At 46.6% G+C, this 23,462-nt stretch overlaps 2 protein-coding genes across 2 annotated transcripts; one reads left to right on the top strand and one right to left on the bottom strand.

Annotated features, from left to right (window-relative positions):
* Positions 1-2,333: 2,333 nt before the first annotated feature.
* Positions 2,334-23,251, bottom strand: LOC308311543 (ras-related protein Rap-2a-like). The gene is made up of 2 exons (XM_080758278.1): positions 22,292-23,251; positions 2,334-3,065 (listed from the first exon to the last, which is right to left on the bottom strand). The coding sequence occupies exons 1-2, from the start codon at positions 22,603-22,605 to the stop codon at positions 2,828-2,830; spliced, it is 552 nt and encodes a 183-aa protein (XP_080614404.1). The 5' UTR covers positions 22,606-23,251; the 3' UTR covers positions 2,334-2,827.
* On the top strand, positions 12,107-14,185 carry LOC308311441 (long-chain-fatty-acid--CoA ligase ACSBG2-like; the record flags this gene model as incomplete). The annotated part of the gene is made up of 1 exon (XM_080758129.1): positions 12,107-14,185. The coding sequence occupies one exon, from the start codon at positions 12,107-12,109 to the stop codon at positions 14,183-14,185; it is 2,079 nt and encodes a 692-aa protein (XP_080614255.1).
* Positions 23,252-23,462: the final 211 nt, after the last annotated feature.

Raw genomic sequence — 23,462 nt, 5'->3', positions numbered from 1 at the left:
AACCCATGTGGTCCTATACCAGAATGTCTCAGTAGTAGAGCAGGGACTAGTCAACCCAGTATGTGGTCCTATACCAGAATGTCTCAGTAGTAGAGCAGGGACTCACACTCGCATGTTTTGTGTTAGTTATATTGAATTAACATAATCTACCATACAGGTTGCTCAAAATGACTAATAAAAGTCTCGGATCGCAGCTTTAATCTCCCACCACAGAACATACAGTAAACACAAAGCGCTACACTGGAACAATTCCAGAAATTACGTACTATACGGTGATACACGATTAATGCCTTGACATTTTTGAAAAAAAACTAAACAAATTATGGCACTTTTTATGTTGTTGTTGACAAAAACAGTATGTGAAGTATGTAACTTCAGTCCCAAACAACACATTCACCCAAACACACCCTCATATTTGAGTGAAAAGGAAATGAGCAGGGACTTCAGGTGTAATTGTCTTTGTGTGTTTCGGTGAGAACTCCTTACGATGTGTTGTACACTGTGAAACCTTCAATGTTAATTCAAAGCATACTTACACTGTGGTTAAAGTTTGGCTCGTGTAAGTTGCCTTTGCCACGATCCAAACATTGCCGAGATATATTCAATAGTAGAAACAGTTCACACTTTTAGCACGTAAATGAACGCAAACAAATAGGTAACATTACAAAACCAGACAAAGGGCACCTACGGACGGCTGCAATTCGAAACGGGCCCCTGTAAAATCTGAATCCCCCCCCCCACCCCTTTATCCCCTCACTGTATATGTTTTTTCCCCTGTTATTAACCCCCTCTATGATGATTTCCTGTTTTGGGCTATATACTGTAGAAGTGTATATTTGTACGTCTCTAAATGTTATGATGAATTGAAAAAGGTGGACCCTCTTGTAAACAAGTGTAATGCTTTATTGGGTCGTCCACTCACAGTTGACAGTTTTTGTATTGAGTTGTGCTTGAAATGTACTGTAATTCTGTAAACTGTAAATACAAAAATAAATACTTCAATCAATCAAAAAAACACAGAGCAACTTAATATAATTATTTTACTACTCATCCATTAACTATCTATTGTACTTTAAATCTGTATCTGCAGTCTAAATCTTCTTCATAATTTGAATAATAAAATTATGACATGTGTTATTTAAAAGAGAAAAATGCAGTGTTGGGTTTTGTAATGCTACATATTGTCAGAATCAACTTTGTTTGTTTAATGTGCATGTGCCAAAAGAGTGGCTTTGAGAGCCCATTCACTGTGCAGTGTAAGTCAATGGTGAGAATAATGGGACAGTTAGATCATGGCAGTTAAGGTAACTGCACAACCCAAAACCTCTACCAAAAGTGTCATTGTGCTTCAACTCAGAGCGTTACGGGTCCATTTGGTTGCATTTGTATACACTCTCTGAGTTAAAGGACCACTTCACCTATTTTCAAGATTACCTTCATAATAATTGGTCCTCACAAATTATAAGGTGCCTACCAATGGCATAATTGGATAGTCTTTCTTTTCCTGGAAAGTCAATATGCTGAAAGAGAAGTCATTGTTCTTGTTTGAAATATTCTTGAAATGAGCAAACCCGCCAACCGATGATGTCACTGGACTGGTAGACAGGTTTCCGAGCCCTGAGACACCGAGTGAGTACAGAGACACACAGAGAGACACACGCACACACGCATGTACGCGCGCACATACGCGAACAGGCACGCACACGCGCCGTGCGTGCGGACGCACGCACTCACGCTCGCACGCACGCACTCACGCTCGCACGCACGCACGCACACACACACACACGCACACACACACACCCCACAGAACACAAAAACAAGTGAACCTAGGAGCTATCTACATGCATGTTTTTAGTTCCTAGTATAGAGGGTCTATGAAGATAAGGTTGAAAATAGACGAAGCGGTCCTATGAATTAACAAAGAGGATTTCACCCATAGACATAGAAAGGTAGACGCCTCCTTTGGCGTCTGTACTCAAGTGAGGGCAAGCTTCCGCGTTGGTGCTTCACAGAAGCCTCTGTGTGTGTCACAGAGCGGACGTTCGGTAGGCCATCAGAGGCAATGTAAACGTTTGTTTTCTCACACCAATAAAGCTCCTTTGGATTGAATTGGCCCGGAAAAGACGTGCTGTGATTGGCCAGTAGTAGAGTCACTTGAGTGGCAGCGTGGCGTAGCGTGCCTTCCGCACTTCCGGCGCACTTCCGCCCTCACGTCAATACAGGTCGCTCCAAGCGGCGAATGAGGCGTCTAGCTTTTTATATCTGTGATCTCATCCACGTAACCCCCCCCAACGCCTCCACCCCTCCCCGCCCCCACCCCCGTCATTGTCGTCTGGCTATTGCTAGCCTGGGCAGCATTCCTTTTCGGGTTTATGATCCAGTCGGGAGCGGATGATACCGTTACTTCATGTTGTAGTCATTGTTTTGTAGTCATCATGCCGGAAACCCTCAAACCAGATAACCTATAATACCTTTCCAATAAAAGCATGACTCGCTCTCTCGTAGCCTGCGATGAGAATAGAATTTCCAAGTGGGATGACAAATATAGGGGTATACAGACCCTAAATAGTCTCTGGAAAGTACACTCACATTCCTATTTTAGGAAGCTACGCCGCATCAAGGCGTTTTATTGGGAAGCCATTATTCTTCCGGTTTGAGCGAAAGGAAGGTCCGGTTTGAGGGTTCCGGAGCTGATGACTTCAAAACAATGACTACAACATGACGTAACGATATCGTCCGCTCCCGACCGGATCACACACGGCAACTCAGTAACACCGACCGGGCTTTCCTCCGAGGTGGAAGGAAAGCCCGGTGACGCGAGGTTGGGCTATTGCAGGCTGCACGCGGGGCAGCAGGCGTCTTGGCGGTCGGGCAGCGGCATGAAGTCCATCTGCCGGACGATCTCGGTGAACAGCTCGTCCACCATGCTCTTGCTCTTGGCCGACGTCTCCATGAAGGGGCAGCCCCACGCCTCGGCCAGCGCCGCGCCCTCCCCGGGCGACACCTCCCGCTCGCCCTCCAGGTCCACCTTGTTGCCCACCAGCACCACCGGCACCTGCTGGTACCTGAGGAGAGGGGGGGTGGGGGACAGATGGAGAGAGAGAGAGAGAGAGAGAGAGAGAGAGAGAGAGAGAAAGAGTCAAGCATCAGTAGGGATGTATTTCACTTGCCCACGTAGGTACGAGCAGTGATAGCCTCGCGTAGCTAGCAATAATCTGCCCTTGCAATGCATATTGCCCCAGGCAGATAAAGCCTGGCCCGTCTCAATTGTGGGAGGACTTCACGGACCCGAAGTAGCGTAGGACCAACCAGTTTCGTCTGGAACCAGGCTGCAAATATGGGGGTGGGGGGGGGCAAAATAATCCTATTTGAACTGAGAACCCCCCAGGCCCCACCCTGACAAGCACTTGGAATGTAGGAGTCGAGGCATTACATTTTTCCGTTCCACAGATAAATGTTGTGAAAATAGCCGAAGTTGTAGATCGGCAATTTTCTCATTGTTATAGTATTCAAATTTTTTTATTATTTATTTTGGCTTAAATAGGCTATATGTTTCTTTTGACAAGATGGCCAAACATTGGCTTTTTTATAGTATTGTTTGTCTTTGTGAGGCTTTAAAAGGGTCTTAAAATGTATTAGTGAATTAAAAGTGTAACGGGTAAGGGCTAGTATTACTAACAATAAGAACCTAACATCCGTCTAACAATAGAATATACTGTAAATCACTGTCTACTCCAATGGTTCTCAACCTTGTTTGGGTCAGGGGCCCACCATTTTGCGGGTGTTTTCAGCTACTTGTGTGTTGTGTTGCAGTCTGTTCTTTACCCACCACAGCGGCCTGGAGCCCATGGGCAGCTATAAAAGCAGGGCTGGTAGCAGCATGCTGTGAGGCGCCGAGCAGTTTTATTTAAGTATACTTAATCCCTCTAGTCTTGAGACTTTGAGTAACAACTGCACCAAATCTCTTGTGACATATTTTGTGCTTGTGGACCTGCTACGTTTAGTCAAGTGGTTCAATAATTATCTATGGCCGGGCCGCGTGGATCATGTTCCCTCCCTTATGTGTGTGCGTGCGTGTGAGTGCGTGCGTGTGTGTGAGCAGGCCGTACAATCAAAACAATTTCCCTCTTAATAATATCATATATCATGAAATATTACTCTGTTCTCTGTTTTGGCCATAGTGCGTTGCTTATTTTGGTGATTGGTACCAGTCATTTCTGCTCACATTTAAAGTCATTTCGGTTCACAAAGCCAATGCAATTCTTTTTCTTCATTATGCTTCAAGGTTCCAATGCCAAAATCAATGAAATCGTTTATCTCAATAATTTGCATGACGATAAATGGTGCGAGTGAAATGTCAGGATGGTGCCGCCTGCTCCTTGGCACAGAGATGCTGAGACGATGCCAGATGTTTCCTCCCATGAGTCAGCACTGTGTGCCTCTCTCTAGCAACACAGCAGCCGATCAATAGAGCAGCCACACCATGCACTTAGCAATGACTGATAGCACGGCCTATTAGCCTCATACATGCTGCGATCCATGGAATCATTCCATTACCCTTTGTTCTTGTTGTTGTTGTAACTTGATAGTCTCATGGCGTACACACGAGGACTTCAAATCCCAAATTATACAACACAGGTCGTTTCGAGGAAGCAATCTGATTGGTTGAAGTATAGCCGTCTAGCCGGGCTTCAAACGAGCATGACAGAACGCCTACATCAAAACATAAAAATCAGCTGTGCTGAGTCTCGCTGCTCTCCCAGAGACGTATTTTGAAAAGCAATTTCGAGGGACATTTTCGGCCATAGTGGCTACATCTGTCATTAAAAATCACACCCGTGTGAAGTGAGGGGGCGCGGAAACTCCCCCCCTGTCAGGTGAAAAGAAGGGTCTTGGACGCTCATGCAGGAAGGAAGGAAGCATGAGGTCAGTCCGTTGCTCTCCCCAGATTGGCGGAGGGAAATGTAGACTAGAGCACACACAAACTTGACGATCTACAAGCTCGCAATGCGTCACACAAAGTCTTTAATCTGTTCCTCATTTTGCTTGGGAACCAGAGTCCATAGGGGTCATCACCATGCTGGCCTGTGGCGGACATTTTTGTCAAAATTACTTTTTTGCCACAGACATACACCATTTGTGGACAAAAATATTACCATACACACATATAGCTAACCCTGAATGACCATAACATCTCTGTAACTCTGAGTGTTCAAATGGAACCAAATGCACCCTTGCAGGTCTGTAGCTCTGGTCCATAGCCTTCTACTGCTTCAGTATAAGGACTTTCGGTTTAAAATCTCAAATCGAAATCAGACCAGCCTCTCCTCTTCAGCGTAAATAAAAAGAACGTTTTTGCTACTCACCAAAACAAAGGCGGGTTGTGTCATTAGAAAGCCTACTTTCCTTAGTGGACGCAATCTGAGCCCCCATGTATAAACGGTACTTTTTGGCCAGAAAGGGATTTTTTTTCACCGAAGGAAAAATATTCTCTATGAGGCAGTTCTCTGGGCAATATCGGTAGAGTACATTGGAGTAACTAAAAGTATTTTTTTCCCCCGGTAGAAACAAAATCCCCTTTTGGCCAAAAAGTACCGTTTATATGTGTGGTGGGGGGCTCAGAGTGCGTCCACTAAGGAAAGTAGGCTAATGACACAACCCGCCTTTGTTTTGGTGAGTAGCAAAATCGTTCTTTTTATTTACACTAAAGAGGAGAGGCTGGTCTGATTTCGATTTGTGTGCAGCCACCTTAAGAGGTCCTTGCAAATAAAACATTTGAGAACCATTAGTACTAGTTGGATGAAAACCTGGAGACTGACATTCAGTTATTTGGGTGTTATTATGATCAAAATATAAACACCATAATGGTGTGCAAAAAATAAAATCTAAAATTTGCCATGGACGAATCTTTGTCAGGGCCACATTTGTCCGTGTACGGACATGCTGATGACCCCTGGTTGCTTCTTTAAAGGCAACTGAACTGGGTGGTTAAGTCATTCAGTCAATTCGTGCTCTAGTTCTAGCGGTCTGTTTGTGGGTCTGTGACTCTGTGTGGACCCCCAATGGTCCTTGAGAGGGTTTCCCAGCTAAATGCTTGAGAGTTACGAACCAAATGGACACTTACAGGCCTGTAACTCTGCAGAGAGTGTGTACAAATGGAACAAAATGGACCCTTATAGAGGCCTGTAACTCTGAGAGCGTATACAAAATGGAACCGAATGGACCCTTACTGGTCTGTAAGGGTATCTCACGGAATTACGGGTGTCCGTGTGGGCCCTATATAAACGCACACATAACTGCAAGTAAATAAAAAGGTCTGTGAACGTCCGTTCTACTACTGTAGCTGAACCGCAAGCACAAAACATCACGCCCTCTGTCTCTGGCAGAAGAACATTAGCTTTATTCAATTATTCAACAGTCTGTGTTCCATTACTGTCCCGTCAGCCTCCGTCGTTCCCTTGTATCGACGGACGCCGCCTCAGAGAACGGTTAGGATGGGAATCGTCAGCGACCACTTTTCTTTATCAGTCAAAAGACATGCTTATAGTGCATGATAGGGGCGACCCGCCGTAGCTTTAGCCCATTTTGGGCGGGTACCCCTTTTGGTGTTTTTAAGCGTTACATTATGCTATTGCAAAATAACAGATCTACAAGCTCATAGCGCGCCACCCAGTGGTGTGCTACGAGTTGTTGGTCTGCTATTTTTGAAAAATCGTTAAAATGTGGCGCAAATCATTGAATATATATTTCAGAGCGAACATTTTTGACTAAAATATTTGCTTCTGGGGGGTCCCTGGAACTACATATTTTCAGATGGGGGTCCGTGGCCCAATAGAGAGAATGCTGGGGGTCCTTGACATGAAAAAGGTTGAGCACCACTGACAGAAACGATTTAGAAGCCTTTTTTTTCAGTCCAAAATGGATTAAACATTTGATGCATTGGAATCGCGTGAAGTGCACCGCTCGTACGCTAGACTAGAGCTGTACATGTACATACATTTACATTTAGCTACGAGCTTGTAGGTCTGCAATTTCTTTTAAATCGTGAAAATGCGGCACAACTTTGAATATATATTCTTTCAGAAGACATCAGGCCTAAAAGAAAAGAAAAGAAAAGAAAAGAAAGAGACTACGCCTCCCATCGGCGGTCGCTGCACTAAGTGCTTCATTGATCATACTCCAGAGAAGTAGACCAAAGTGCACTAGGTGTTCAAGAGGCTGTGGTTATTTTTAAACTCTTTTGTTTCTTATTAAGCTAATTGGCATTTTCATCGCAGACCAATCCTACGGCGCATCACAACCACATGCTGAGATACGCGCACACACACACACACACACACACACACACACACACACACACACACACACACACACACACACACACACACACACACACACACACACACACACACACACACACACACACACACACACACACACACACACACACACACCCCCCTCTCCTGGGGTTTTTTAAGGTCAAGATATATACACACAGAGATGACAGTTATCTGCAGCCACCCCCACCCACTCCCTCCTCCTCCTCTTTCCCACACACATACACATACGGTAATCATGCACTCTCACATGTACTGTACAAGCACTATCTGTCCTCTAGCCTACTATGTATGTCCACTCCGTCACGTCCACACTGGTAGAACGCAGCGGGACACACAGCTGGGTGTCCATAGCATCTCTAATACCCCCCCCCCCCCCTCACTCTCTCTCTCTCTCTCTCTTGCTGCATTCACACGGGCAGATGCAAAGATACAGGGCTCCATTTTCGTCACCACTAAAACCCATATCCCTAAACTTCTTTGCCTTTTTTTACTATTTTGAAAAACATTTTTGAATAGTTCAACTAGCCAATCTACATTGACACGTTGTGAGCTTGTAGACTGGCCATTTTAACTATTCAAAGATGTTTTGCAAAATAGGCAAAAAAGGCAAAGAAGTTTAGGTGTAAGGGGTTTAGCGGTGACGAAAATGGAGCCCAAAGTCTCTACCACTCATTGTCAATGAAAGCCAGTGACGTCAAGATGCAAAGATGCATCCGACGTTTGTATAGCTGCAAAGCTACAAAAAACGTTGAGCTGGTTTCATTTTCAGATACAAAGACACAAATTTACAATTTAGGCTTTTAGCGGACGCTCTTAATCCAGAGCGATTTACATTAAAGAACAAAACATGGCGATACATCAGTATACATAAAGACTAGTTATCATGAATCATACGTAAGCTACGAACATAACAGTGGAATATATCTATATAATAAAACTGTGCATATATATATATACTATATAGTGCTACAGTATGTCTACATAAAATGCTATTTACAAAGCTACAAATAGCATTTGAGTCCCTCTCTCTCTCTCCCAAGTATGGGCATAGAAGGGACACAGCCTGACAGGTACAGAAACCTCCATATATGGGCATGACAGGGACAGACGGACACAGACAACAAGTGTCGCATAACCGGATGGGGACCTGCTCACAGACTTACACACGCAGACGGACAGGGGTGAAAACATACCGGTATAATTGCCGAAGGATGACAGCAGCCCTCCTTCACACATCACCGGGTATGGACTAATTTCTTGTATATGGTCAAGAAGATGGGTTTGATTATCTTAACTCTTTTGGAAGTGGTCGGGGTGTACTGGGAGGAGCTCAGTACTTGGACCTTAGAGATTTAGTATAAGTCATTTTACATGGTTGCATGCTGAAAATAGCAGATCTACAAGCTCGACGCGTAGTGTGCTTGTAGATCGGCTATTTTCAGCAAGTGTAAAAACAGTCCTTACGACGTCATCAGTGCCCACCAAAGTCGACTAAATCAACTGTAATTTAGTCGACTAAAATCTCATGACATGTAGTCGACTAAAACTAGACTAACACCAACACATTCCAGGTGACTAAAATGTGACTAAAACTAAATTAAAACTATTCCAAAGACTATATGACTAAAACTAAAATCAAAAATTTCTGCAAAAAACAACACTGGTTGGGGGGGAGGCTGGGTGCTTGGCCTGTGTTGCCTGTGAGAGGTGCAGCAGATGTCACAGGGGGAGGGCCACATCACTCAACACACAGTGGTGGAACTGACACTGCACCAGCTCAGTGACATGATTTTTCACTTGGCTATCGCAGCCAAACTTATGTCTAGTGGAGCCATCAGTAATGTTGCCGTTAAATACACAGACGCTAAAGTCCATAGACTTGGCTGGCAAAGGATTTACGTCACAAGTGCTCTAAACAAATCAACAAAAATCTTGGCTGCACAATGACGTAATCTTCAAAAGCCATGCAAATCACACCTCAGCCTCACGGCATGCTGCTACCAGCTCTGCTTTCATAGCTTGGGTACAGGGTCGCGCACACAAACACAAACACAAACACACACACACGCGCGCACACACACGCACATGCACACACACACACACACACACACACACACACACAGAACGACTGCCTCTACATTGTGCACTATCGCAGCCCGCGGCTAGCAGGGTTTTAATCAGACTACCTGCTGTGATAAATCTCGCTACAACTCTGTTCACCCACGCGAGCCAAGACATGCTCACATGCGCACACACACACACACACACACACACACACACACACACACACACACACACACACACAGGCCATCTTTCACAAGACCCAAGACACGTGCACACACAAACACACTTATACACACCCCCAGAAACATTGTATCTCCGTATTACGCACTCAAGTACAGTCAAATTGATCTTAAGTGCAGTACTTAGTTTAGACTAGTCATTGGTCATCTAAACTAAGTACTGTCTAAACTAAGTACTGCACCCAAAGAGACTGAGGTAAACAGAAAGAGCGAAGTATACAGAGCCAATTCCGTTCCGTTTGACTAATAATAGAGGTTTTAAGTGGCTAATCGTTTGAAAGTGTTAAAAAAAAGGATATGCAAGCTCACCACCCATCGTGATATAATGCATTGTGAGCTTGTAGATCTGGTGTTTCCGACACTTTTGCCTATAATAACATGCCCAAATTAGGGAGGCAAGTTTGAAATAGTTGTTGGTTTTTACAAATATTGAACCAATAGTATTAACAAGAGCTTGTGACTAAATAAGAACTACATTGGGAATCCATTGGAACACAGGCAGGTTCTTTTTTATATAATGAATGAAGCGCTTTACAATGGTCCATTCATTCATACATTGGGAGGGGAAGCGGCGAACAGTCGGCGCCAGCGTCCTCACTTCCCACATTCACACGCCGACAGTGGCGAGCTAGCACCGAACGACTCATTGGAGGCAATGTGGGGTTCAGTGTATTGCCCAAGGACACTTCGACATGTGGACAGGAGGAGGAGCCGGGATTCGAACCCGCCGACCCAGGGATCATTGGGCGGCCTGCTCTACCTCCTGAGCCACACATTTATTTCCTATAACGGACATGCAAGGTTTTCACCCAACAGCGTCGATATACTGTACATTCATGCACACACACACACACACACACACACACACACACACACACACACACACACAGACAAACCAATTATGAGAACATCAAGCCCATCTCCAGCGTGGTGCCCCCCCCCCCCCCCCCCACAGCCCTGCAGCATATGTTGTTAATTAGCAGTGAGAGTGCTGCACACTGTCTGACAGCTATATGCTTAATGTATGTGCGCGGAGCCACACGTTTGCAGAGCAGCGCACAAATCAAATCACACGCACCAGCAGCTGCCACGCCAAACCCTGCATGCGCTTTGTCCCAGGAGACTGTATACATGATACACATAACGTGTACTTGCATGCAACTTATCTTTGTATTTCCGTTTTATCGCTGAAAACACTGGCACTGGCGTTTTAATTAAATCATTAATACCTAAAGAAGAGTCATTGTATTTGTGTGTGTGTAGGGGTGTACTAAGATGTTTTGTGTACGGAGAGAGACGAGACCATGAACCACAAACATTGCGGAGAGGAACACGCGAAGAGCATGAGGTCTGCATGGCAGATGGAGAATGTCTTTGGAGTCTGGGCCATTTACTTATTTATTGGTTAGACAATGAAAAACACTAAGTTCTTTGGCCTTTTTTTTAGAACTTCATTTAGAATGTCAGCGCACGCTAAAAGAGCAGTTCTCAAACACTGAGATGTCAAGGACCCCCCCCCCCCCAATTGACAAAACTGAGGTAATAATGTTCGGACCAAGTGTCATCAACGCTCCTCCCTTAGACCTGGGCCCACTTCAACCCTTTGTGGTTCCCATGGTTGCGAACTTACTATGAGACCTAGCAGATCATGTCTGTGTGTGTGTGTCTGTGTGTCTGTCTGTCCCGCTATCCAAATATGGAGTGTGTTGCATCAGCAATCACTCAGCTCCATATATGGGCACAAAAGGGGCCAGGTCCACTCAGCTCCATATATGGGCACAAAAGGGGCCAGTGATTTGTTTGTTGTGGACCTGGCCCCTTTTGTGCCCATATATGGAGCTATACGTCCAAAACCCAAATATGTAAGAGCTGCGTTCGCTTCCCGCGTTTGCGCGTCTTACTCGTGGCAATGCTATATAACAGGCTGTTTCACGTTTAGGTCGTATAGGCATAGGCATATTGCCTTATAGGCCCATTTCTGTATCTGCCATCTGCCTGTGTCCTTTTTATGCACATTTATGAAGATCTATCTGTCTACCCTTCTACCTCTCATGCCCATATAAGGATATACTGTATATCCCTGATGTCATTGGGCCCCGGCCTCACTAAGGAAGTGGTGAGCATGCAGTGGAAAAATCAGGCGCACAAATCAGAATCTTGGGTGACGCTTCGTAACGTGTGCGTGATGTCACTGTTCTGACATCACGCACAAACGTGTATATAGGCATTAACTTTGGTGACTTCAAAAACATTCTACTTATCTAATCGACGAGTCGATAGAGCCAGACAGCAGAGCAAAATAGCAGAGAACGTGGAAAGAGAATAAGGACAAACGATAACGAAACGGAAAGGCACGACAGAGCAAGAAAGGTGAGGCGAGAGATCACACAGAGCAGCACAAGATCACCTGTAGGTGCGAAGAGCCAAACACGCAGTCCACAAGCCCTCATCTGACCGTGAGCCATGATGATGGAAGCAACACCCACTGATCAGGCCTCCGCCACGGAGACCGCCCATAGCCCGGCGGGCCTGTCGACGTCCACGGGCAGCGGGGAGGTGACGCTGAGGATGGAGGAGTCCGGCGTGGCCGCTGAAGAGCCGCTGACGGTGTACAAGATGTTCACCTCGGCCGTGGAGCGCTTTGGCAACTTCAACGCCCTGGGCTGGAAGCAAGGCGAGCAGTGGAGCTTCCTCAACTACACGTGCTACTACGAGGAGTGTCGCACGGCCGCCAAGGGCTTCCTCAAGCTGGGGCTGGAGCGCTACCATGGCGTGGGCATCCTGGGCTTCAACTCCCCGGAGTGGGTCATCTCGGACGTCGGTGCCATTCTGGCGGGAGGGTTTGCGGCGGGCATCTACGCCACCAACTCCCCCGAGGCGTGCCAGTACGTGGCGGACAACTGCCAGGCCAACGTGCTCGTGGTGGAGAACCACGAGCAGCTCCAGAAGATCCTCGAGGTCCGCGACCGGCTGCCGCACCTGAAGGCCGTTGTCCAGTACAAAGGCGACCTGGAGGAGGCGCTGAAAGAGAAGAGGCCGAATCTCGACCTTTACACGTGGGAGGAGTTCATGGCGCTGGGGCGTGGCGAGCCGGACGGCCCGCTGGATGCCGTCATCGCCAGTCAGAAGCCCAACCAGTGCTGCACGCTCATCTACACCTCAGGCACCACGGGGCAGCCCAAAGGAGTCATGCTCAGCCACGACAACCTGACGTGGTCGGCTTATGCCCAGAAGTGCCATGTGCCTCTGGAGGACGCCACTGAAGTGTCCCAGGAGTCCATGGTCAGCTACCTGCCACTCAGCCACATCGCCGCGCAGATGATCGACATATGGAACCCGATCAAGATCGGTGCGTGCGTGTACTTCGCGCAGCCGGACGCCCTCAAGGGGGGCACCCTGGTGGAGACGCTGAAGGAGGTGCGCCCCACGTTCTTCATGGGCGTGCCCCGCGTCTGGGAGAAGATGGAGGAGAGGATGAAGTCGGCCGGCACCCAGGCGTCCACCGTGCGCCGGAGGGTGGCCGCCTGGGCCAAGGGCGTGGGGCTGCGCAGCAACCTCAGTAAGATGCAGCCGGAGGAGGCGGTCACCAACCGCTTCAATCGCTTCACCGAGAGCATCGCCAAGAAGCTGGTCTTCAAGAAGGTGCGCAAGGCGCTGGGCCTGGACCGCTGCACCAAGTGCTACACGGGCGCCGCACCCATCTCCAAGGCCACGCAGGAGTTCTTCCTCAGCCTGGACATCCCCGTGCTCGACGTGTTCGGCATGAGCGAACTGACGGGGCCGCACGCCATCTGCCTCCCCGGCGCCTTCCGGCTCGGCAGCTGCGGCCGGGAGATGTCCGGCTGCAGGACAAAGATCCTCGGGGGCGAGGGCGAGCTGTGCTTCTGGGGCCGCCATGTCTTCATGGGCTACCTCAACATGCCCGACAAGACACAGGAGGACCTGGACGCCGATGGCTGGCTGCGCTCCGGCGACCTGGGCAAGTACGACAAGGACGGCTTCCTCTACATCACCGGGCGCATCAAGGAGCTCATCATCACGGCAGGCGGCGAGAACATCCCGCCTGTGCCCATCGAGGACACCGTGAAGGCGGCCATGCCGCTCGTCAGCAACGCTATGCTGGTCGGCGACCACCGCAGGTTCCTGTCCATGCTGCTCACCCTCCGGTCCCAGGTGAACGTGGAGACGGGCGCCCCGGAGGACGAGCTGACGCCCGAGGCCGCCGAGCTGTGCAGGAAGCTCGGCAGCAAGTCCACGTGTGTCTCCCAGATCGCCGGCGGCCAGGACCGTGCCGTCCACGCCGCCATCGCGGAGGCGGTCGCCCAGGTCAACAGGAACGCCACGTCCAACGCCCACCGCATCCAGAAGTGGCTCGTCCTGGACCACGACTTCTCCATCGTCGGCGGGGAGCTGGGTCCTACCATGAAGCTGAAGAGGTCGGTGGTCATGAATATGTACAAGGACCAGATCGAGAGCTTCTATAAGCTGGAGGTGGCGGACTCCACCTCCGATACTCTCGATAACCCCACGTCTCCCAGTTAAGAGCTGCACGCCGTAGGCCATTTGGGGCTGCACAGGGAGCTGCCAATGCCAAATAACAGCCAGGTCCTGTCTAAAACAATAAAATAAAAACAACTAGAAAGATGCCATCCTGCGGAATTGTGAGTGTGGTTGCCTATCTCAGGAGTAGTAATAAAACTCAACTAAAAATACCATTTGAAAAATTATATATATATTCAGTTACGGTTGGTAACGAGGACTAAGGGCATTCTATCCATTATTAAAGTTTGTTTTAGTTTTGTAAACATACAATACAGTTATAGTTAGTTATTGTTTTTTTATTATAGTTTTTGTTCATATTTCGGCCCGGTGACTATTATGCCCGATCGGCGGTTCTGGGCAACCACCTATCCGTGCGACTCGACACTGGGCAGCGTACCCTCTCGGTTCCTCTGTGATGAGTGCGCCGATGTTCGTCAGACAGCTTGAGAGATGTGCATTACAGATATCCTGAGATATATGGTGGGAACTGGGATTATTATGAAGGGTTGGTGACAGGTTTGTTTACTGAGAATCATCTGGGGACCCACTAAAACCATTTAGGGACCCCCGGGGGGGTCCCGACCCCCCAGTTTGAGAACCACCAGAGTAATTAATGTACTTGAGAAGTTGGCACTGGGGTAGTCAGTGTCGAGCTGTAGCACATGTAGCATTCTAACGTGAAACCACCTGAAATTCAACTAAGGGACACCTGACCTAGCCCGGTTTCCAGCCTGATTCGCTGTGTTCTGTGAATTTGTTTTGTCACTTTGAGTAGCGATGTGACAAAACTAATTCACGGAACGGCAGCGAATCAGGCTGGATACACACTACACCAGACCAGGCGTCACTCATTTCTGACAAGGGACAATACCTTATTTCACTTGTGAACGGTTTGCAACCCTAATACATAGCTTCAATATGAGCCCATTCTATGCAACTACCTCAATGGATTCACTCGAGTGAAGCACTTTCCTTGCACTATAACTATAACCAAGTCTGTTCAACGTCCCTCTCCCTCCACATTATGTTTTCCCAAAACGCCCCGGGTCAAGCAGTTGTTTTCGCAGCTATAGCCCATCTCCACCGAAAGGCGTAGTTTTCAAAGGTCCCCCACCCTGTTCCCATAGTCAGCGGGCCGTACAGAGCAGACCTCCCTGTTATTAGACACAGCATCAGTGCACCGTGAAAGGCGGTCCGGACCAGAGTGCTTTGAACGTATACTCGATAAAAATAATCAAACGTTTTTGACATCCGAGCAAGATCATTAGATTACGAGGAGACTACGCCCCAGATGTTGTGTTCAAGAACCAGCTCATCAACACCGGGTTTATTTGGTTTACTCTATGTGGGCTGACCGCAAACGCTGTTGGCAGATTCTTCAAGGGAAACAAGTGGCCAGGTCTATAAAAACAAGCCCAAAAGAAGAATAAAACATCTAAAATGTTCAGGGGGAAAACAAATCCTATTTTTTTCTCCATCAAAACATTATAAAAACAAAAATGCATTTAAAATGTCAAAATGTCAAAAGATCCAATCTACAAGCTCACAACGTGACATGCTGTAAGCTTGCAGAACGGCTATTTTCACTAAGGCCACGGGGAGACATCAAATTTATCTTTTGAGCCTCGAGTTAAGACGTCTGGGAACCATGCTGTGTAGAAGTTCACTTCAGGCAAGCAGGTATATAGCTTCCCTCGAACAAAACAAACTTTGTGACCGGCCGCGTGAAACATCCGAAAGTTTCACAGATGGCGTTCCTATACTGTACTTGTGTCTGCTGTACGCGCATAGCCAGCGGCAGTCTCCCTGAAGAGGAGCACAGCTTGTACAGCTCAGTTTGGCAGAGAGACCGGCTGAACAACTGACAACAACGTGCTTTCACTGACGACACATGGCATAAATAAAATAATACCTCCAGGATTATTATTTTTTATACAACCACTTTCTTTTCTCACTTTTCTGTACCATAGCCTAATCAGTGGTTCTTGACCTGTGGGACGCGCGGGTACAGTAGGAACGCCACCTGTGAAACTTTCGGATGATGAAGGTCACATGATATGTCATGTCATGACATATCAGGCACACCTCACACCTACAGCCAGCATACAAAGATGGATGAATTGTGTAATTGTGTATTGTGTATATGAGACTGAGTTACTGCACGTAGACTAGACTACTGCCAATAGAGCATCGCAGTCCGGCCCCCTCGAGAGACCCGGAAAATAAATCCCCGTTCATTTTCCTCGTAGACTTTTCAGAAAGTATTTATTTAAAGAAGTTTACGCCGCGGACAAAGCCAACTCTTGTCGTGACAAATCATGACAACAAACACAATTTTTCGGGCTGAACTGATAATTAGAAAGAAGAAGAGAACGGCAGGTTACAACACTTTTTTGTTGTTTTTCTTCTATGTAATTATTTGTTTGGTCCAAAATATTGTGTTTGTTGTCATGATTTGTCACGACAAGAGTTGGCTTTGTACGACGCTTATAAGGTCTTTAAAATAAATAAGTTTTGAAATGTCTATGGGGAAAATGCATTGGGAACTATTTCCTGGGCCTGGTGTAGTCATGAAAGGGGGCGGGACTGCGACGCTCTATAGTACGGGGACGTTCAGACCCTTCTGACCCCCCCCCCCTCCTCTGGCGCCTATGATTTGTGATTTTGTGACAATTATTGCAATATATGCTGCATATATCAGCACTCATTTTCCAATAAAGAGGCACATTCTATATATTCTAACCACTTTCAAAATGGTGCCCATATAATACATCACCCTTTATCCAAGGTGCTTGGACAATGTTAAAATCTCTCCCACACACACAGTCACACACTGCGCACACACACACACACACACACACACACACACACACACACACACACAGGTGGACATTTTTGTCAAAATACCATTTTCTGCCACGGACATACAACATATTACCAGAAACACGTAAGAGCTAGCCCTGAATATAACAGGTCTGTCACTCTGAGAGTGTACACATGGAACCAAAAGTGATCTGTCCATTTGGTTCCATTTGTAAACTCAGAGTTAAGAGCAAAGGAGTCCTTGCAAATTAAACCTTTGAGAACCTCTAGCCTACTAGTTGTATAACAATCAGAACCAATTCACGTAGATCTTCTATTTTTCAAAATTAAAGTAAGCATCAAGTCATCAAATAAAATGGCAATGCATTGCTCAAAAAGGGAAAAGGGTATATTCCTCACCCAACCTTCAAGTCAGGAGGCCACAGCAGGTTCCCCTTTGTCCAAAACCCCTTAGAAATGTCCCTTGAACAAACTTTTCTTCTCCAGATCTCAAGGATTTTGGCCCGATTCTGGTATATCAATTTCTGATTATGCAGATTTGGAATTAATTGGCCTTAAAAGCGTTGCTCTGACAAACCAACGACAAACAGTCGTTTTGATACCTAAAATGGAACCCTAGTAGTCGCCCGCCTCACTTCCTCTCCTTTTATAGCTTTTCCTGGTACGTCACTTCCTGGAACTATTGCTAACATGCTTTTTCCCCACAGCTCCCCCTATGATCAAACCTTGTCAATAGAAAATGAATGCTATGGTTCAACTACACAAAACATATTTTCCGTACACTAGATTACATTTTGAGGTTATAAAATTCAACCATATTTTAACCAATATATTCCCTTGTTATCACCCATTTCATTTTCTTTCAATACTCAAACCAGGACAGTAACATTTCTTCACACAGTCATGTGGCAGTGGTGTCACAGTTGGACTAATATGCCATATTGTCATAGTAAATCAGTCAGTGTCATATATATTCTGAAGAAAACCTGGAGACTGGAGTAATGGGGTAAAAATAAGAAGATCATGGTGTGTCTTTGAAACAGAAACATTGAGTCTGTATATATGTGTACCATCTGGGATTTGAACTTGTGTCTCCCACATGAAAGTCTAACATCTTAACCACTAGACCAAAGGGACACCCCCGTGGACCAGGGGAAATATTAGACTATTACATCAAGCAGAGGCTCTGAGCCACTAAAACATTACAGTACAAATACACAATTTGTATACAAAAACACAGGTGTAACGTTACAGTACTGCAAATACACAATACACACACGTACAGGTACAAACAGTGCTCACCATCTCCCACACACAGCCCCAGCCATCAACTCATTTTAAAACAAAAATAATGTTGATTTATTTGTATATTTGTTGTATATGATTCCTGTTGTGCAAATCAATAAAGCAAAGTCGATAATCAATATGTGAGGAGGACACACAGCCCAAGATGAAAATCTTAACCACTCTGCTAGACCTACCGCAGCTGTTTTTCGTCATAAGGACCTCAAATTAATATATATATTTAGCTGCAGACCGCCCCATTTGAAAAGGCTTTGTGCCGGGGACCACCAGAAGACAATGTTAAAAACTATTTTTTCAAGATTTTTCCAAAATAGCAGATGTACAAGTGTAACACCTGGGAATCAAACCCACAGGCCTCTCCCACTAGGAAGTAAAGTTAGCAAACGTCTTAAGCACTAAGCCAAAGGAATTTGACTTGGGTTATATTGAACTGTCACGTGGTGGGAGATCTGAGTTCGAATCCCGGGTGTTACATTGGTGCCGTGACCCGGATCGGGTCGTATAAATGGATAAATGGATTGTGATGCTGTATTAACACATTTTGCTGGGGACCAGGCTTTGAGAAGCATTGATTGATTGAACATTGTATTCACAGTCTGTAGAATGGGGTACATTCAATGCAAAAACTGCTACGAGGATAAAACCATAAAAGCACTGAGACTTCAGGGTCATTTTAATTCATCAGAACATTTAAAGACGTAGGGGAAAAAATGTAGGCTACAGTATGAGGAAAAAGGGGGACTTTGACTTTTTATACCTGCGGTATTCAAACTATAGGTACACACACACACACACACACACACACGCGCGCACACGCACACGCACACGCACACGCACACACACACTACCTCCTGAGCCACTGCCACCCCGCTACGCTACAGTATATGAATATGGGCTATATATGCCTCGAGACAGTGTAACACGGCTGTGCCTCGGGTGTGGGGAAACATTCTAAAAGCGCCGCTTTTTCAATGCAGTAAAGGTGATAAGCGGGGGCTCGTCCGTGCGCCTCTGCGCCACCATAACTAACCTATACGATCTCACATTCCCGGGCACTTGCCAGGGGGGGGGTCCGGCATGGCATTATAGCTCTTTTTATATGACTATAGCTAATGGAGGCCTGATGTGTTCTTGGCCGACAGGCCCAGCACAATCCCATTAAGTTGTGGTGAGTGGGCACAAAGTTACCGTTAGCTCAGCGTGGGGCTTTCTTTTTTTCCTTTTTTTTGTTGACGCTTTGCTGGCTCAGCAACACCGCTGGGAGGAGGCTGGCTGACCCCGCTAATGGAGACCAGAAGCTGTTTTTTTTCCCTTCTTTTTTCATCAAGGATGGACATGCTGACGATGTGTGTTGTGTAGCCGGTTAAGACGGATATGAGGTTGGGGCCGGGGACTTACGTGGCGGGTTAAGACCGATATGAGGTTAGGGCCGGGGACTTACGTGGCGGGTTAAGACCGATATGAGGTTAGGGCCGGGGACTTACGTGGCGGGTTAAGACCGATGTTAGGGTTAGGAGATTAGGAGTTAGTAATGGTCGGACAACTCTGCGTTTCCTAATTGCAGCCAGTCGGCTCCAGACGAGCCTGCTGGCGCGATTGCATTCGAGTGATAAGTAAGCTACTGGTGATTATTGGTTTATTTTCATGGGAATCCGTTGATTAATCTTGGGGTCCTCGACATGTAAATATTTGATAACTTCAGAGGAGTGACACTCTTCAGACAGACAGACAGACAGACAGACAGACAGACAGACAGATTCTATGGGACTCAGTGTGGATGTGTTGATTAATGGAATGATATGATCATGTGATGAAAGCGTAGAACATCAAACCCAGGGAGGAGTGGGGGGGGGGGGGTCACCGGCTTGATGACTGACAGGTGAGAGACACACAGCTGGACTCTGATTCACACCAGATGAGCACACATAAACACACAGAGAGAGATAGAGAGACAAAGGAACTGAGAGAGCTCTCTCTCTCTCTCTCTCTCTCTCAGATTTTGCTAAATTGATATCCCTGTTAGAATGTGGATTAACATATTCAGCATAATCCAACCAATCGCACTGTATGGCAGTGAGGTTTGGGGTCCACTCGGTCACCATGACTGCACTAGATGGAACAAATTAACAAATTAACATCCCACACCCTGCATGCAGAATTGTGTAGGTCCATATACTAAACATTCAAAGAAAAACACCAAACAACGCGAAGTAGGAATTCATTAACATTAGAAAAAGAACACTAATATTTTGGTTGCACCTTAAATCAAGCCCTCAAGACATACTGAGATCCCAGGCATTGTAAGACCAGGAGATGAAACCTCAAAAGAGTCCCTTCTGCCAACTGGACTTGATCACTTATTGATCACTGATCACTTAGCCTACCACCCAACAGTGTCCAACCAGGCTCAGACCAGCACTGCTTTGCAACCACAAGTTGGAGTCAACCAAATTAGTAAAATAATAATGAATTGCATTTTTGTATTAATTGCATTTTTATAGAGCTTTTCCAAGTGCTCAAAGCGCTTTACAATGGTTCATTCATATCTTTGATGCTTTGGCAATATACTGTAATTGTTACATTCATGCCAATAAAGCTATTTGAATTTCATTGAGAGAGAGAGAGAGAGAGAGAGAGAGAGAGAGAGAGAGAGAGAGAGAGAGAGAGAGAGAGAGACTCTGAGCAAATGTCATTCAGCTCAGTCTGTGAGATTATTTCAGGTGTAAAACAATGAACACTTTACTGCCAAATATGGAGTGTCAATTAACCACGTCAGGAGGCCGGAGCGGCCGAAGGTGAGAGATTATGTTTTCGCTCCTGTAATTCCTTCTGTCTGTCTGTCTGTCTGTCTGTCTGCCCCAAATTGTTCTCATGGAGGCACTATAACAGACAAATTCAGATTTTGGTCTATAACTCTTGAACCGTATAGGTCTTATACATTTTTATTCTTCCTCTGGGCCCCCCCGAGTGTAGTGTACCCTTGGAGTATAAAACTTCCCACTTAGGCCACACCCATTTCGAACTAACAAGACTTTTTCTCTCGCAATTTTACGTTTGTGCCAAGTACACTTGTTGCTTCTACTCCTATAGACTTTGTCCAACACTCACGCAAATCTGTACTAATCAATCATCTTTATGGTCACGTGATTACAATGTATTAGCCTACGTATGTAGTTGTACGCATTGAAATGTATTACAATGCTTTCTGATTCCCTTCTAACTGACTATGTTAAGCTTTCAACGTTTCCAGGAGGGCCCCGTTTTACACAAAATGCCACACATCACAAACAGTGTTTGATTGCCATGAAATGGCGCACATATACACTGCCAGTATAGGCCAAGGACGAATCTCCACCCCGATATTTTTTTACATAAGCCTCACGGTGGCGCTATAACAGCCTGTTTCGTGTTTGGGCCTGTAACTCTTCAACCATAGATCGTACAATCAAAAGTATACCATTTCACGTTTTATTCTAAACAAACACACTTCTGATAATGCTCCCTCAATGTTCTCCAAAACTCCTATAAATCGGTACACATTACCTCCGGAGTCATGTGAGATCCAGACAGTCAGATCTAGCAGATTTCATTCCAATTGGGACACATGTAGGCATGACCTTCCAAATTGTGCGGCCCCTCTCGGACCTGGCCCCTGGGTATAGGCAACCTAGCCTGGCGGGGATTTGCGCTCAGAGCAGCAGCACCTTGCTAGTTTTTTTAATTTATTTATTTGTTTTAGGTGTCAAACTAAAACAAATAAAACCAGGCCTCTGAGTGTAAATCAATACAATTGAACACTTCACTGCGGTTTAATTTAACTCTAGCCGGGCACCAATTGGCTCAAAATGTAACTCTGAAAAGACAGGGGGATGCACGTTCACAAATTGCTTTCACACATAAATTGTCTCTCACACACACACACACACACACACACACACACACACACACACGAGTCACGACACACTCGACCCCACTCACCTCTTGACTCTGATGATCTGGTCTCGCATGGGCTTGATGTCCTGGAAGCTCTGCTGGTTGACCAGGCTGTAGACCAGGATGAAGCCCTGCCCGTTGCGGATGTACAGGTCGCGCATGGACGCGAACTGCTCCGTGCCCGCCGTGTCCAGGATCTCCAGCACGGACGGCGACGAGTCCACCTCGATCTCCTTGCGGTAGAAGTCCTCGATGGTCGGGTCGTACTTCTCGATGAAGGTCCCGGTGACGAACTGCACGGTGAGGGCGGACTTGCCCACGCCGCCGCTGCCCAGGACCACCACCTTGTACTCGCGCATGATGGTGGTCCCCTCCCCTGCCTTATCCCCCCTTCCTTCAAACTACACGATCCGGTGAAATCCCCCCCTCATGCAAAAAGAAGGAGACTTAGTTATTTCACAAAAAAGTATTGGTGCATTTACGCACGGTGCGCGTGTGCACGCGCGCGCACAGACATACACACACTCGGACACAACGGACAACAACACGCACACACTCTTTCTCAGACCGCAGCAGGCATGACAATAAAAGTAGGCTACCACCACCACCACCACCACCACACAGCCCTCAGAAAGGATCGCGATCCGATCCGGAGAATGATCCTGTCCACCCACACCACTGATGACGATGATGATGGTGCAGAAAATACTCGTCACGCTATCTTCTTCTTCTTCTTTAACGGGAAACGGCTGTAATTCCCTCTCTCCGCCGCCGACACATCGTCATCCATGAATAAGGCGCCGGCGGCCTCTCTCTCTCTCTCTGGAGTGGCGAATCCAATAAATAATGGATATCTGGAGGATCAAATGAGAGCCCGACTGCTTATGAGACAGCAGTTGGAGTCATGTTTTCTTCTCTTTCTGTTCCAGGCTGACGCTGCGTTTAGACCGAGCTGTGTGTGTCTGTGTGACTATTGTAAATGCTGGAGAAGAAAATCGGACTAGCAGTCTGGTCTGGTCTGGTCTGGTCCACGCCTCTATAGAAAGCCGGTGGATGGATGGATGGATGGTGGGTGCATCCTTCGTTCTCACAGGGTAATGTTACTACAAATAGCTGCCGTCAACTCTCTTAAAGGGAAAGGGACGGCGCGGCGCTCGCCCAACGGAAAACGGAACCGATCTCCAAGCTCACGACGCGCGTCCCGCCGATAGCAACG

This window comes from Protomyctophum bolini, assembly GCF_963924005.1.
Source record: "Protomyctophum bolini genome assembly, chromosome: 24".
NCBI classification, from domain to species: Eukaryota; Metazoa; Chordata; class Actinopteri; order Myctophiformes; family Myctophidae; genus Protomyctophum; species Protomyctophum bolini.
This window is presented reverse-complemented; position numbering and strand designations above follow the sequence as displayed.

What these genes read in the sequence shown, in the direction of transcription:
- LOC308311543 (XM_080758278.1), bottom strand. Translation starts at nt 22,605, where the DNA reads ATGCGCGAGTACAAGGTGGTGGTCCTGGGCAGCGGCGGCGTGGGCAAG. An exon ending in CAGATCATCAGAGTCAAGAG is followed by an intron (nt 3,066 to 22,291) that starts GTGAGTGGGGTC and finishes CCCTCTCCTCAG; the next exon opens with GTACCAGCAGGTGCCGGTGG.